Source organism: Chiloscyllium plagiosum, chromosome 20 (assembly GCF_004010195.1).
Source record: "Chiloscyllium plagiosum isolate BGI_BamShark_2017 chromosome 20, ASM401019v2, whole genome shotgun sequence".
NCBI lineage: Eukaryota > Metazoa > Chordata > Chondrichthyes > Orectolobiformes > Hemiscylliidae > Chiloscyllium > Chiloscyllium plagiosum.
The window spans coordinates 20,074,673-20,092,564 of NC_057729.1; the positions used below are offsets into that span (position 1 = coordinate 20,074,673).

The 17,892-nt window shown below is 40.6% G+C and overlaps 1 protein-coding gene across 1 annotated transcript in view; it reads right to left on the bottom strand.

Annotated features, from left to right (window-relative positions):
• LOC122560062 (partitioning defective 6 homolog beta-like) overlaps nucleotides 1-16,003 on the bottom strand; it is a 93,513-nt gene extending 77,510 nt beyond the window's left edge. Inside the window, exons 1-2 of the mRNA XM_043710266.1 lie at nucleotides 15,482-16,003; nucleotides 8,614-8,836 (exon numbers count right to left, since the gene is read on the bottom strand). Coding sequence (XP_043566201.1) covers nucleotides 8,614-8,836; nucleotides 15,482-15,544 — 286 coding nt within the window. The 5' untranslated portion in view covers nucleotides 15,545-16,003. The remainder of the gene's footprint in view (nucleotides 1-8,613; nucleotides 8,837-15,481) is intronic.
• Nucleotides 16,004-17,892: the final 1,889 nt, after the last annotated feature.

Below are 17,892 nucleotides of genomic sequence, written 5' to 3' on the forward strand. Positions count from 1 at the left end.
AAATTTAAACCAGAAAAGTGAGCAAAGTGCATTTTAGGAGGACTAACATGGCAAGGGAGTAGAGTCATAGAGATGTACAGCATGGAAACAGACCCTTCAGTCCAACTCGTCCATGCCAACCAGATATTCCAACACAATCTAGTCCCACCTGCCAGCACCTGGCCCATATCCCTCCAAACCCTTCCTATTCATATACCCATCCAAATGCCTTTTTAATGTTGCAAAAGTACTAGCCTCCACCACTACTACTGGCAGCTCATTCCATACACGTACCACCATCTGCTTGAAAAAGTTGCCCCTTCGGTCTCTTTTATATCTTTCCCTTCTCACCCTAAACCAAATGTCCTCTAGTTCTGGACTCCCCCACCCAAGAAAAGACTGTCTATTTATCCTATCCATGCCCCTCATGATTTTATTACCTCTATAAAGTCACCCCTCAGCCTCCGATGCTCCAGGGAAAACAGCCCTAGCCTATTCAAGTTTTCCCTACAGCTCAAGTCCTCCAATCCTGGCAACATCCTTGTAAATCTTTACTGAACCTTTTCAAGTTTCACAATATCCTTCCGATAGGAAGAAGGAGACCAGATTTGCATGCAATATTCCAACAGTGGCCTAACCAATGTCCTGTACAGCCGCAACATGACCTCCCAACTCCTGCACTCAATACTCTGACCAATAAAGGAAAGCATATCAAGCGCCTTCTTCACAATCCTATCTACCTGCGACTCCACTTTCAAGGAGCTATGGCCTTAGTACACATTGAATGGGATGACTCGAGGAAGTTCAGAGGACTAGTGACTGGAGGGATCTTCATTTGCACATTCTTAGATTCTCAAAGACAGCATGACAGGTAGAGAAGGTGGTTAAGAAAATATATGGTATACTAGTATCCAGTCCGTTGACTAATAAAGACAAGAGCAAGTAGGAGATGATGGAGCCATTTTTTAAAACATTAGTTAAGCCACAGCTGGATACTGCGTGCAATTCTGGTCTCCACAATACAGTAAGGATATGATTATACGAGAGAGGTTACAGAGGACATTAACCACGGTGCAGTAATTCAGCCACAGATGGAGATGAGGGGGGCTGGTATTGGTTTCCTCGAAGCAGAGAAGTCAACTGATTCAGCTGTACAAAATTATGAGGGGCATAGTTAGGGTAGATAGGAAGAAACCTTTTCCCGTAGATGGCTCAATAACCAGAGGGGACAATTTGAAGATAAGGTGGTGGATTGGAAGAGATTGGAGGGAAAACATTTTCATCCAATGGATGGTATGTATTTGGGACTCAAAGCCCAAAGAGGTAGTAAAGGCAAGAACCCTCAAGAGATTTGAGGACTTAGTCATAGAGATATACAGCACGGAAACAGACCCTTCGGCACAAATGGTCCATGTCAACCAGCTTAGGTTAACCTAATCTAGTCCCATTTGCCAGCACTTTGCCCATATTCCTCCAAACCCTTCCTACTCAGACCCATTTATATGCCTTTTAAATGCTGTAATTGTACCAGCCTCCACCACTTCCTCTGGCAGCTCATTCCATACATGTACCACCCTCTGTGAAAAACGTTGGCCCTTAGGTTCCTTTTCTATTATTTTTTCCCCTCATCCTAAACCTATACCCTTTAGTTCTGGACACATCCAACCCAGGGAAAAGATCTTGACTACTTGTCCTATCCATGCCCCTTATGATTTTATAAGCCTCGAAGGTCATCCCTCAGTCTCCGACGCTCCAGAGAAAACTGTCCCAGTCTATTCAGCCTCACTTTATAGCTCAAACCCTCCAACCCTGGCAACATCCTTGTAAATCTTTTCTGAAACCTTCCAAGTTTCACATTTCCTTCCAATAGGAAAGAGACCAGAATTGCACACAATATTCCAACAGTGGCCTAAACAATGTCCTGTACAGCTGCAACATGACCTCCCAACTCCCTGAAGGGCTCATGCCCGAAACGTCGATTCTCCTGCTCCTTGGATGCTGCCTGACCTGCTGCGCTTTTCCAGCAACACATTTTCAGCTCCCAACTCCTATACTCAATACTCTGACCAATGAAAGAAAACCTAGCAAGGGCCTTCTTCATTATCCTATCTTCTGCGACTCTACTTTCAAGGAGCTATGAACCTGCACTCCAACGTCTCTGTTCAGCAACACTCTCTAGGACTTTACCATTAAGTCCTGCTAAGATTTGCTTTCCCAAAATGCAGCACCTCACATTTATCGGAATTAAACTCCATCTGCCACTTCTCAGCCCATTGGTCCATCTGGTCAAGATCCTGTTGTAATCAAAGATAACCTTCTTTGCTGTCCACTAAGACTCCAATTTTGGGGTCATCTGCAAACTTACTAACTATACGTCTTATGCTCGCATCCAAATCATTTATATAAATGAAAAGCAGTGGACCCAGCACAGATCCTTGGAGCACACTACTGGTCATAGGCCTCCAGTCTGAAAAGCAACCCCCCACCACCACCCTCTGTCTTCTACTTTTGAGCCAGTTCTGTACCCAAATGGCTAGTTCTCCCTGTATTCCATGAGATCTAACATTGCTAAGCAGTTTCCCACGAGGAACCTTGTTGAACATCTTACTGAAGTCCATGGAGATCACATCCACCACTCTGCCCTCAATCCTCTTTGTTACTTCTTCAAAAACCTCAATCAAGTTCAAGAGACATGATTTTCCACGCACAAAGCCATGCCGACTATCCCTAATCAGTCCTTGCCTTTCCAAATGTAAATCCTGTCCCTCAGGATTCCCTCCAACAATTTGTCTACCATCAATTTCAGGGTCACCGGTCTATAGTTCTAGTTTTCCCTTACCTAAATAGTGACACGACATTAGCAAACCTCTAGTCTTCTGGCACCTCACCTGTGACTACTGATGTTACAAATATCTCAACAAGGGGCCCTGCAATTACTTCCCTAGCTTCCCACAGAGTTCTAGGCCCTGGGGATTTATCCACTTTTAAAAGTCTCAAGACATCCAGCGTTTCGTCCTCTGTAAGATGGACATTTTTCAATATGTCACCACCTATTTCCCCACACACTATCCTCCATGTCCTCCTTCATAGTCAACACCGATGCAAAATACTTGTTTAGAATCTCCACCATCTCCTGCGGCTCCACACATGGCCTGTCCAGCTGATCTCGGAGGAGCCCTGTTCTCTCCCTAGCTACACTTTTGTCCTTAATGTATTTATGAAATCCCTTTGGATTCTCCTTAAACCTATTTGCCAAAGCTATCTCATGTTGAAGTTACAATGTCACATAGCCAAATATTGGAAAATGGGATTAGAATTGATAGGCATTTGATGACCAGCACAGATACAATATGCCAAAGGACCTTTATCTGTATTGTAAAAACTAAGACTATTGTTTTTTCAAATATTTCTATCACTACACTCAAAAGCAAGCACATTCTTCTATTTTTAAAATCTCCAAACATTGCATAAGATATTCTATAAAAGAAAGATTAATGTTTACCATGGCAGATAATCAGGCAAAACCAAATTTTGAGCTGCTTCTCTCTTAAAATGCTGCCTAATTGGTGACTATTTCTAGCATTCTCTTATCTTGAGCACATCAGTCTATTGTTCCTATTGTTGCATACTTCACAGTAGATACCTTGTTCTTCAATACTATCATTATACAAATCATTTGTACATTCAAGTTGTGCTAAATACAATGCTCTCAAATGAATAAAAGCAGCATTAATTTGCATGAACAATTAAGATGAATAACAAACCAAAAATAGAAATTCTACACATCATTATCTCTGCAATTCTCACTGTAAAACAAAGTGGCTTAAATGTTGTAGGCCATAAAGCTGCTGAGCTGATTAATAAATAAATCTGTTCTCAATCTTGATCATGTTCTGCAGATTGCTTGCAACAATTGCTAAATCAAATGCTTAAATAGTTTCCCCCCCCCCCCCCCCCCACCATGAAAACATTGTTTAAATAAAGTTCCAGTGGGGCCAGATCATCATAAGGTAATCTTCACTACATATTCTTTCAGAGATACTGGATTAGTAGTGCTGGAAGAGCACAGCAGTTCAGGCAGCATCAGAGGAGCAATAAAATCGACGTTTCAGGCAAAAGCCCTTCATCAGGAATACAGGCAGAGAGCCTGAAGGGTGAAGAGATAAGTGAGAGGAGGGTGGGGGTGGGGAGAAAGTAGCATAGAGTAGCGTGTTTGTTTCAGGACATGGTTGAAGAGCTTCAGGGCAGAGGAAATGACCTGGGAGTTAGAGTCATGGAGATGTACAGCATGGAAACAGACCCTTCGGTCCAACCCTTCCATGCCGACCAGATATCTCAACCCAATCTAGTCCCACCTGCCAGCACCTGGCCCATATCCCTCCAAACCCTTCATATTCATATACCCATCCAAACGCCTTTTAAATGTTGCAATTGTACCAGCCTCCATCACTTCCACTGGCAGCTCAGTCCATACACGTACCACTCTGCATGAAAAAGTTGCCCCTTTGGTCTCTTTTATATCTTTCCCCTCTCACCCTAAACCTATGCCCTCTAGTTCTGGCCTCCCCCACCCCAAGAAAGAGATTTTGCCTATTTATCCTATCCATACCCCTCATCATTTTGTAAACCTCTATAAGGTCACCCCACAGCCTCCGACGCTCCAGGGAAAACAGCCCCAGCCTGTTCAGCCTCTCCCTGTAGCTCAGATCCTCCAACCCTGGCAACATCCTTGTAAGTCTTTTCTGAACCCTTTCAAGTTTCACAACATCTTTCCGATAGGAAGGAGACCAGAATTGCATGCAATATTCCAACAGTGGCCTAACCAATGTCCTGTACAGCCGCAACATGACCTCCCAACTCCTGTACTCAATTCTCTGACCAATAAAGGAAAGCATACCAAACGCCTTCTTCACTATCTTATCTACCTGCTACTCCACTTTCAAGGAGCTATGAACCTGCACGCCAAGGTCTCTTTGTTCAGCAACACTCATTAGGACCTTACCATTAAGTGTATAAATCCTGCTAAGATTTGCTTTCCCAAAATGCAGCACTTTGCATTAATCTGAATTAAACTCCATCTGCCACTTCTCAGCCCATTGGCCCACCTGGTCAAGATCCTGTTGTAATCCGAGGTAACCCTCTTCACTGTCCACTACACCTCCAATTTTGGTGTCATCTGCAAACTTACTAACTATATCTCTTATGCTCGTATCCAAATCATTTATGTAAATGACAAAAAGTAGAGGGCCCATACCGATCCTTGTGGCACTCCACTGGTCACAGGCCTCCATTCTGAAAACAACCCTCCTCTACCACCATCTGTCTTCTACCTTTGAGTCAGTTCTGTATCCAAATGGCTAGTTCTCCCTGTATTCCATAAGATCTAACCTTGCTAATCAGTCTCCCATGGGGAACCTTGTCGAACGCCTTACTGAAGTCCATATAGATCACATTTACTGCTTGGCCCTCAATCTTCTTTGTTATTTCATCAAAAACTCAAGTTTGTGAGACATGATTTCCCACGCACAAAGCCATGTTGACTATCCCGAATCAGTCCTTGCCTTTCCAAATACATGTACATCCTGTCCCTCAGGATTCCCTTCAATAACTTGCCCACCACTGAGGTCAGGCGCACTGGTCTATAGTTCCCTGGCTTGTCTTTACCACCCTTCTCAAACAGTGGCACCACGTTTGCCAGCCTCCAGTCTTCCAACACCTCACCTGTGACTATCGATGATACAAATACCTCAGCAAGTTTCCCAGAGTTCTCGGGTACACCTGATCAGGTCCTGGGGATTTATCCACCTTTAACCGTTTCAAGACATCCAGCACTTCCTCCTCTGTAATCTGGACATTTTGCAAGATGTCACCATCTATTTCCCTACAGTCTATATCTTCCATATCCTTTTCCACAATAAATACTGATGCAAAATATTCATTTATTATCTCCCCCATTTTCTGTGGCTCCACACAAAGGACGCCTTGCTGATCTTTGAGGGGCCATATTCTCTTCCTAGTTACCCTTTTGTCCCTAATATGTTTGTAAAACCCCTTTGGATTCTCATTAATTCTATTTGCCAAAGCTATCTCATGTCCCCATTTTGTCCTCTTGATTTCCCTCTTAAGTATACTCCTACTTCCTTTATATCCTAAGGATTCACTCGATCTATCCTGGTCTGTACCTGACATATGCTTCCTTCTTTTTCTTAACCAAACCCTCAATCTCTTTAGTCATACAGCATTCCCTATAGTTACCAGCCTTCCCTTTCACCCTGACAGGAATATACTTTTTCTGGATTCATGTTCTCATTTCTGAAGGTATGTCATTTTCCAGCCGTCCCTTTACCCGCGAACATCTGCCTCCAATCACCTTTTGAAAGTTCTTGCCTAATACCATCAAAATTGGCCTTTCTCCAATTTCAAACTTCAACTTTTAGATCTGGTCTATCCTTTTCCATCACTATTTTAAAATGAATAGAATTATGGTCACTGGCCCCAAAGTGCTCCCCCCACCGACACCTCAGTCACCTGCCCTGCCTTATTTCCCAAGAGTAGCTCAAGTTTTGCACCTTCTCTAGTAGGTTCATCTACATACTGAATCAGAAAATTGTCTTGTACACACTTAAGAAATTCCTCTCCATCTAAACCTTTAACACTATGGCAGTTCCAGTTGATGTTTAAAAGTTAAAATCCCCTACCCTAACCACCCTATTATTCTTACAGATAGCTGAGATCTCCTTACAAGTTTGTTTCTCAATTTCCCTCTGACTATTGGAGGGTTTATAATACAATCCCAATAAGGTGATTATCCTTTTCTTATTTCTCAGTTCCACCCAAATAACTTCCATGGATGTATTTCCAGGAATATCCTCCCTTAGCACAGCTGTAATGCTATCATTTATCAAAAATGCCACTCCCCCTCCTCTTTTGCCTCCCTTTCTATCCTTCCTGTAACATTTGTATCCTGGAACATTAAGCTGCCTGTCCTGCCCATCCCTGAGCCATGTTTCTGTAATTGCTATGATATCCCAGTCCCATGTTCCTAACCATGCCGAGTTCATCTGCCTTCCCTGTTAGGCCCCTTACATTGAAATAAGTGCAGTTTATTTTATTAGTCCTATCTTGTCCCTGCCTGCCCTGACTTTTTGACTCACTTCTGTTCTCAGCTGTACCCGTGCAGTGGGAGAGGGACTCCCTGAGATTCTTGTAGAGAGAGGAAGAAAACTTCTTCAAGGCAGGCATCCTTTTTCAGACAGCCTAGGCTGAATGTTTGAAAACCTTGTCCTACTAATTATAAATGAATCTATTCCTGTTTTAACAGATTACCACTAACCTTTCACCTTTTGCTCATTGGTAAATTTAAGGTAAAGGTTTAAATTAAATGCACTGAATTTGAAACAAATTTCACATCCTTCTGCTGATGGTTTCCAAGTCTATATGTAGCCTTGCAGTTGCAATGGTCTGATAACTTGTTTTCTGTACAGTATATCTACTAACCAAGTATTTTAAAAATCAGAGGCTCTGATAGCTCAGTTTGCCAGATAGCTGGTTTGGTGATGCAGAGTGATGCCAAGCGCAGACTAAATTTCTGTACCTAAGATTACCATGAAGGTCCCATCTTTGGAATCTTGCGCATGCCTGAAGCATGGTGATCCTCAGGCTAAACCATCGCCAGTCACCTCTGTCCAATGAGAGAGCAGTCTTCTGGGACTATGGTCACTTAACCTTATTTCAAAACATCAAAGATAGTATTTTCTGAGGTGCCAGTTATACTTAAACCTACAAAAGAACTGAAGCAATTGAATTAACCAAAAAAAAATCCACATTAATGTTAACTAGGTCAAAATCATAATTTACATACTTGTCCTGGCTTGCAGCTGTGCATGTTTTACCCTGTTTATTTGCTAAGTTTTCTTTTCAGGCCTGACTGCAGTATTGATGTCATGTGCTTCATTAATCACATCCAAAACTTCAAGCAACATCACCTCTTTTCAATCTGGGGTTAGCAAGGGACAAAGTGCTTTCAGCATTAGCACAATTACCCATTAAGCTATTAGTCTGGCATTTTACTGAAGCCACAGAATATAAATGAATATCAGAATTATTTTTTTCTTTTCTAAAGCGACAAGGGAAAAGGAAAAAAACACCAGACTCTTGTGTTTTCTTGTTTTTTTGTGTGACCTACTCATTTAAGTCCATGAGCCCCCTTACCGTTTTGTGCAGCCACATACGCCTGCTAACTTAAAGGATCCAAATCATGCTCACTCACATGAAACTCCTGGATTGCTGTGTGACCATGCAAATTTATGAGAGAACACAAAATATTTAATGTTGTAACAGATTAGCATAAACAAAATAAGCACTGGCATTAGAATTATAGTTGCAGAGAAACAAAGAATACTTTATTAAAGACTAATTAGATTTGAACATTAAACATTTAAAAATCAAGATATTGAAATATGTATTATATTCAAATCAGCCAACTCTGTTACAGACTAGTAGGATCAATCTTTGCCCATGACCTCAAATTTGTTTTGGTCATAGTAGTTCCCTCTATCACTGCTAACACAAAACAAGCATTGCACCTGAAGAATCAACTTACAGCTATTAACCATTCTTTTAAAATGTTCTTACCTGTTCTTTGTAGAAATACCCTGAGAAGTGGGTTTGCTGTCTTAATTGCCTTCAGATAGTTGTCATCATTATTTATCGGCAACAGATCCCCATGAATGTCAGCATAACCCACTAACACGTCAATGTTTGGAATTCTGTGGACATGCTGCAATAATCCATAAAACTCTTCAAATTTTCCAGGTTTGGATCGATCCAAGGAAAAGCGCCGAAATTCAGCCCCAAACTAAATAAGTAAAAAAGGAAGAAAAAAAGTACTGAAGCGAAGTGGTACAAGTTTGAACCATTAGGAAGCTAATATTTGGAATTCAGACAAAATATTTAAAAATGAATGTACAGTATCACATATCCCTTAGATTATGTATTCCTTGGGTCACTCTGCAAAGAACAGACTCCACAGGGATTTCTTAATCTGCATCAAACTGGTAAAACACTGTCAGTTCCCATTGACTTCACAAAGTTAGAGGGCGATCCAGAGAACAACCAAGGAATTTACTGGAACATGTGTTTAAGTAAACGTATAAATCAACATGGCATAACCGGTCAAACCAGTATTATTTCAATTTTTAAAATCTATCAAACACACTTATGATTGTTTTAGAAGCAAAAATCTGTTTTTTGGTTACTATCAAGCAGCTTATATGAAAAGCGCTAACAAAAAAAGCTGTATTTAGAAAATGAAAGGTTTTAAAATTAAAATTTGTCAAAAGAAATAAAACAGGACTAAACTGCAATACACTGTGTAGACATTCTTTAGTAATCACAGGAATGCAATAACGTATCCAACCTAGATAGGACTGGAGTGGAAATGAGAGGATGCAAACATTCTTTTGCATCTTGCCTGTGGAAAGTCACAGCAAATGAAATCCAGATAACAAAGAAAGCAAAGAAAATCAGAAACAGCAAAACAATTTTCTGCTAGGTTCAGAAGTATCAAATGCATAAAAATTGACTAGATATCTGGTTGGCATGGATGGGTTGGACCGAAGGGTCTGTTTCTGTGCTGTACATCTCTATGACTCTAAGAACATTTATTTTCCTATCTTTGACAACACTTTTGGAAGTAACAACTAGCATAGTTTCTTCGTTCGTGCTCCATCAGTAAAATATTTTAGAAAGCGATGTGAAAATAAACTAGAAATAGTTGTCTTTATTTCTAAACAGTAGAGTTGATAGTATACACATCAACACGATGCAAACAGCTTATAATAGCAACATGCAAAACTTTTTAAAAGAATTGCTTCACTGTCCTTCTTCCCATTATCCACCATATCATGAATCAGATTTTTCATAAGTGTTTCACATAAGCATGTATGTATTGTTCTTTGGGAGTACTACTGTATTTACATCTTTAACAAAGTTTTTACAGGATAATGAAAATTGCAATGTGCATTAATAAAAAATCTCCTTGAAATTCCAATTTACAAATCATTCATTCATTCTGTTATCACATGGAGTCAGAGATGTACAGCACGGAAACAGACCTTTTGGTCCACCTCGTCCATGCTGATCAGATATCCTAACTAATCTAGTCCCATTTGCCAGCACTTGGCTCATATCCTTCTAAACCCTTCCTACTCATTTACCCATCCAAAAGCCATTTAAAATGTTCGAATTACACCAGCTTCCACTATTTCCTCTGGCAGCTCATTCCATACACACACCACCCTCTGCATGAAAAAATTGCACCTTAGGTCCCTTTTAAATTTTTCCCCTCACCCTAAACCTCTGCCCTCTATGGGAATAGAGTAAAAGGTGTTCTGTCTCCACCATGTGGTGCCATTTTGACAAAAGAATTTAAAAAAAGCACTAAATAAAGTTCTTCAGCCAGAGTCCTAAACACAGCTCCAGGACTTCAGCAAGGTCTCCATTCCAGACCTACTGCAGCCAGGAGGTCCCACTCCAGGCACTAACACAGCCACAGTCAACAACCTGACGCTGCTGAAAGTGTCCACGCTCCATGTCTCCCATAGCCAGGAGTCCCATTTCAGCTACCACTACAACTGATGCCACACAGCCACTCCAGGAGTCCACACATCAGGCCCACGTACCAGGAGTGGGTAACTGGGGTTAGGGAACAGAGTGGGTGTTGAAGAGGTAGGTAAATGTTATAGGGTGACTACCCTATGTGTTTGAAAACCATAACCCAAACAATGGCAGTACATGATACTAAAAGACCCTTCTTTCTCCCTCCACTAGCTTCAGATAAGTATGTTGGACACCAAAGCAAGGCAGCACAGTCACAGAGTTATACCATGTGGAAACAGACCCTTTGATCCAATTCATCTATGCCAATGAGATATCCTAAACTGATCTGGTCCCATTTGCTAGTGTTTGATCCATATCTCTCTAAAATCCTTCCATATTCATATACCCATCCAGATGCCTTTTAAGTGTTGCTATTGTACCAGCCTCCACCACTTCCTCTGGCAGCTCATTCCTTACATGCACCACTCTCTGCGTGAAAAGATCACCTCTCACGTCCTTTTAAATCTTTCCCCACTCACCTTAAACATATGCCCTCCAGTTTTGGACTTTCCCCTATCCTGGGAAAAAAGACTGTGGCTATTCAACCTATCCACGCCCCTCATGATTTTAAAAATTTCTCAGCCTCTGATGCTCTAGGGAAAAAAGCCCCAGTCTATTCAGCTTCTCCCTCTAGCTCAAACCCTCCAATCCCAGCAACATTCTTGTAACTGCTTCCTTTCACAACATCTTTCCTATAGCAAGGAGACCAGAATTGAACACAGTATTCCAAAAGTAGCCTAACCAATGTCCTGTATAGCTGCAGAATGATGTCCCAACTCCTATACTCAGTGCACTAACCAAGGAAAGCAAGCGTGCTAAACACCTTCTTCACCACCCTGTCTATCTGTGACTCCACTTCCAAGGAACTATGCACCTGTACCCCAGGTCCCTTTGTTTGCATCCCAGGGATACAAGTCCTGATCTGATTTGTTTTATCAAACAGAATACCTCACTTTTATGTAAATTAAAGTTCGTTTGCCATTCCTCAGTCAATTGGCAAGGTCCTTATTTGACTCGGAGGTAACTTTCTTCACTGTTCATTACACTACCAATTTTGGTGTCATCTGCAAACTTATCATACTTTCTATAGTCTATCAGGTTTATTTGAAATCACAAGTTTCACAGCATCGGCCCTTTGTCAGATGAAGACTTCACCTGATAAAAGGGCAACGCTCCAAAAAACCATGATTTCAAATAAACCTGTTGGACCATAACCCAGCGTCATCGGACTTCTGACCTTGTCCACCCCATTCCAACACCAGCATCTCCAAATCACACCTCCCATATTCACTTACCTAAATGACAAAAACCACTGAACCCAGTACCAACACCTGCGGCACACTGCTGGTCACAGGCCTCCAGTTTGTGAAGCAACCCTCCCCCACCACCCTCTTAGTCTCTTACCTTCAAGAGAATTTTTATCCAATTGGCTAGCTCACCCTGGATTCTATGTGATCTAACCTTGCTGACCAGTCTACCAAGTGGAACCTTGTTGAATGTCTTGCTGAAGTCCATATAAACAATGTCTACAACTCTGCCTTCAATTTTGTGTGATTTTTCCAAAACATTCATTTAAGTTAGTGAGACATGACTTCCCACACAACAAATCATATTGACTCTTCCTAATCAGTCCTTGCTTTTCCAAATACTTGTAAATTCTGTCCCTCAGAATCCCCTCCAACATCACAAAATTTTTAAATGTTCACTCACAGGATAAGTGCCACTGGCCAGACCAACGTTTATTTCCCATTCCTAGTTTTCCTTGAGAGCTACAGAGGGCACTCAGAACACATACCGCCACCACACTTAATTCGAAGTCATTCTGCATTTCACTTCCTAGAATATTTCCCTTGCCTGGTTGATGTTCTGGAACTAAATACGTTGAAAAAAAGTTATTTATAGCTTCCACCTTACTGATGGGGTTTCACGCTATTATAACCTGCTCCGAGAACTTGCTCACATTTTGACAGCTATGGAAAATTCCAAAATAGCATGAGTCAATCCACAATACGTTAAAATAAAATGACCTACAATCTGCTTTTTTCAAAAACAAAAATACCCATCTCAATGTTAAAGGGATCAAGATCCACATCTTCAGACATAAACTGGCTTTTCCTTCGGACCATACATTATCTACATACCAGGTTTTCTCAAAATGTGTCCATTAGCTTAAGATACAATTAGTTCTGCTATAACACGATAGTTCTGTTCTCATGCAATCCCATGGTATAAGAAAATTGTGTAATAGTAGCACTATTTAAACTAATGGTGGGGCAAGAATCACGTCATAACCAATATACTCTCAAACTTCCCGCTTTAGAAACAGTGTCCCCAATTTGTCAATTGTGTTAAAGCAAATTTGTGTTAACAAAACCACGTTATAGCAGAATGACCTGTATATTAATTACGAACAGACTAACAGCAACACAACCATTCAGTGGCACAAATAAACTGTTCATCCCATCTCATGGTAAAAGATGCTTCAAACAATTTGGATCTGTTTCCAAATCTTCACCTAGAACTAATCGGTTCTCCCTTGGCTATGCATTGCATTCCAAGCTTTGTTAAAAATCCATCCATTTTTGAGAAATATTATTTACAGATAAACAGAGGCAAAAGTCATTATCTTGACCTGCCTTCAGTTAGGTGATAACTAAAGAATTACTATGCACCTGAACAAAATATCCACAAATTGTGAAGACACTTCATTCAAATATAAATGTCTCTTTATATTGTGGCAAAAGAAGATTGTTTATAGAGAAGAAAAATACTTCAAGTAGAATTTGCAAAATAATTGTCATTTTACATGTCATACTGATTTCTGCATTTAGATTGCATAGATAGGCTCTAAAAACAGTGGTTGCTCATACATACAAAAAGAATGAGCCAAGTATCAATGCTGATCATGGATTAACAAATAAAGTGCTGTCCTGTACAAAGACTTCCATGGGTGGGAGGGGTTTAAAATCTTAAACTACGTATTTTTATCCCAGTGTGTAAAGTTCAATGATAATTATGCACCATTACAATTTAATTGAAATATAGAATACAAGCATTACAGAACAATGCTAACATTGTTAACATCAATGATAACATTGTGTTTGTTTTATTTCTACAAATATAAAAGTTTGAAAAGGGCAAATACTCTAGTTCACCTATAGACATGACAATATCCTAGATGTTTCAAGTTTAAAAAGCATATCATGCATTTCAAAACCATGAGACTTAAAAAAGGCAATGAATTCAATGCATCCAGAATGTTACAAATAGAACAGAAGCCAATAAATACAAACTAAAAGTTACACCCTGAAGTAGGTCACTTTACTGGAATGCACAAGAAGCTATCACATTAAAATTGTTTTTTTTTAATTTATTCATGCTTCACTGGGTAGACTAGCAATAACTAGCCAGTTGGTAGTTAAGCATCAACCATGTTGCTGAGGGGGTCTGCAGTTACATCTAGGCCAAATCAGGCAAGAATGACAATTTCCTTCCCTACTGGACTTTATTGAACCAGATTGGGTTTTTCCAACAAATGACAAGAGTTCATGGTCATCATTACACTCTTAATTCCAGATTTGCAGCCAAGTGGGACAACCCAAGGTCATGCACTATACTTCCTTTCTTCATTTACTCTGCAGCCAACACTCTGACATTTAACCATTAAAATTTTTAGATCAGACAAATTTTATAATACAAAAAAAATCTTCATTTCTCTTCAAATCATTGGATCAAACCTACAGCAATTCCTTAAGATTTGCACAACAAGGATTTGTTTCAAATGAAAGTCTGCAATCGCATTTGTCAAATTGCTTCTTAAATTAGGAGCACATTTCATTTGAGGCCAATAGAACATTAGTATATTTACTACCTTCAATTTGAAAAGAAATAGGAGTTTCTTACATATTCAAGTTTGTGACTAGGATTAATTGGGAGTCCACACACTTCTGGACATCAGACAAAGATTAAGCACATCAGAAATATGGTCTAATTAAGAAGGTTGCCATCAAGCAAGCCATTTATGTGATGTAAAATGTTTTGGACATAGCTGAAGCTGTAGTTAAGTATACACAATTAGGGCAATGGTCACCAATGTTATGATAAAATAGCCAAATTGTTTGCACACATTATATTTCCCTCAAAAAATAATTCATTCAAGAATTTTCATGCTGACAACTTAATATACTTTCTCAGTTTGTTTGTTTAACTACATTAATTCACACAGAAATTGAAGCATAAATTAGAGGGATCTGACAAACTGAACAAGAAAATTTTTGTAACAATGTGTGCACCTGGTGTTGACTTTTAGGGTTGTTACCTATCAACTTTGCCTAGGATAGTCAAAATTCCCTTTCCACTTTAGCGAGCTTCCAGACAAATCCTATGGGAACACAGATTTTTTAACTACATCGTTAATTGCTTTCTATTGGCATTTACAAGCCTCTTGGAAGTTTCTTACAAAGCAAGGAGCATTAAAAACAACACGCAATGTACTGCGCAAAAAAAAATCTTGTTACAGCCGCCGGCTATTCTCTGAAAGATCTTAATGTCTTTATTACTTCCTTGAACTGTGCTGTCACCTGCTCCAACTCCAGTAAACTCAGAACTGAGAAACGACCTGTGTACCATAAGAAAAATATAAATTATCGCTCTAAAATCTCCATTTGAAGCAGGCCTGTGTCTGGCCGTCAGATTGAACCTTGGCCTCAGCAGCTTGCTGACAGATCCTGTGCCAACACTGGCCGAGGCTCTTGGATTAATTCCCCAATAGCTACTGACTGGCAAAGCACGAAGCTCCCTCCTGCTTCCCTCGGACATTGCGCCTCCTTTTACACACACACACCTTGCTCTTCACCTCCACGGTCTCCAGGCTTCTGGACGGCGTCCGGTGATGAGTCTTGATCATTTTCGGAAGAACGTTTCTTGTCCGTTTTGTGCCAGCTGCTCACCCCGACCTTCCAAGGGCAGCGATTTGAATCGGCCCGGGGCGTAATGAGGGAGTTGGAAGGGGGAAGTAAGGTATACGAAAGGTCGGGGACCAATCTCAAGACTCTCGCCGAACTCGTCCGAGCACTGGCTCCTCCGCCTCCAGCCGCCACTGTTCGGCCTCCAGCCGGTTACTGGCGGCTGCGCGTGCCCGACTCCTCCGCCCACCCGCAGCGCGTCCTCGCGCACCCTACCCTCTTAACGACCCGCAAACTCCAGACTTCGTTACCAGAAGACGTCACTCGCCCCGGAAACCCAGCCTCGGTTTCACCTGTGTGTGTGAATGTACGTGCACCCAGCCCGCTGCAACATTTCATGTGGGCGCCCGCTCGTTTCATTGTCCGCCTGCCCATCGTGCATTTTTAAATGTGCGCCCCGGCGCCGGTTGACACCACCTCGCGGATTCGAAGCGCCGGTGATGGGTCCAGGTATCAGAAATGCCTTGAGTGAGCAGGTGTCAAGTAGGCGTCTGGTATAGGTCACAACTAAAGCAAAAGTTTCAGCGAACAACTTTGAAACTTCTGCTATGTGTTCGGCATAATTATTCGAACTTCACTAATAAATACAAGTAAGCCTAAAATTAAAGCGTAACATTTAGTCCGCTTTATCAGCACTTAAATAAATACCTCGCTTTCACTAAAGGATCTGTAGTGCTGTGAATTTTAAATTTGTATTAATTGGTTTTCATTCTTCGATGAAATACATGTGGCTAAAGATAATTATGAACAATTTCACTGACGATTTTGATGTTTTCAGGATTTATTTTCCTGTTTTGTTGGTCCTCTGCAGAACCTATTCATTCTCAACTGTTTAACGCTCAATTTTCCTTCCTGAATATTCCTCCCTACTTCCTCGCTATCACAAATTGACTGATGCTCTTGAAAAGGGTAAACATGGAGTATGCAGGTGACTTGTAAAAATATAAAAAAAAAACGGCCAGGGCTTCCACAATGGGGGAGAGAAGTTAAAGTAAATTTTGATGCCTTAGATATCGAAATTGGGAAAATGTAATTTCAAGAATGTATAATAGGACATTCAGAAAATCACAAAACTATCAGAGTCAGCATGATTTAATGAAAGGGAAATTATCTTTGACATTTTATTCAATAATTTGAGAATGTTAATAAACAGGATGGATAAAAGCAAACCAGTAGATGTAGTGTACTGTACTTGGGTTTCCAAAAGGCATTCATTAAGGTGCCACATAAATGTTACTACACAAGGTAAGAGCTCATGGTGGAGGGATAATATATTAACATGGATTAACATTAGCAATCTAACAGGAAATAGAGAGTTGAGATAACTGACCATTTTCTGGATTAACAATCTGTAATTGTGAAAGTATCACAGGAATCAGACTATCACAAGAATCACAGCTGGATCCCCAACTATTTATTCCCACACTCTACCTTTTGCAAGTCAGTCAATCTTCTATATATGCCAGTACCTTGCCCCTAACTGGACTCATCTTATTTAGCAGCAATGTGTGGCACATTGTCAAAGGCCTGCTGGAAATCCAAATGGATCAAATCAACTCACTCTCCCTTATCTAACTTGCTTGTTACCACCTCAAAGAATTCTAACAGATTTGTCAGACATGATCTCCCCTTGACAAAGCTGTGCTGACCCAGCCCTATTTTACCATGCACTTCAAGTTCTCCTCAATCTCATCCTTAATATTGGACTTAACCAACCTATATTTTCCTGTCTTCTGCCTCCCTGCCTTCTTAAGCAGGGTTGTTACATTATCTATTTTCCAGTTCCCTGACTCTAATGATTCCTGAAAAATCACCACCAATGCCTCCATAATCTCGTAAATTATTCTTCTCAGAATCCTGTGGTGTAGTCCATCTGGTCTGGGTGATTTATCTACCTTCAGATCTTTTAGTTTCCCAGCACCACCTTCTTAATGATGGCCACTACATTTACCTCTGCCCCCTGATTCTCTTGAGGTTCTGGTATACTACTGTGAAAACTGATGCAAATTAAGTATTCAGTTCATCTGCCATTCCTTTGTTCCCCATTACTACTTCTTAAGTCTCATTTTCCAGTGTCCAAAGTCTACTCTAAAAAAACTCCACAGAGGCTAGTATCATATCACCAAGTCACCCTTTATTTATAGGTGGAAAGTCCTTGACTTTGGTACAACCTCATCAGGATATCTGACACTCTTATTTTTTTTTCGTCACCCCTTTTATATTTTTTTTCCTTTTGTTATTTAACCCCCACACTGCCACCTAAGTGCGGTAGTGCTTATTTTTTTCCCCA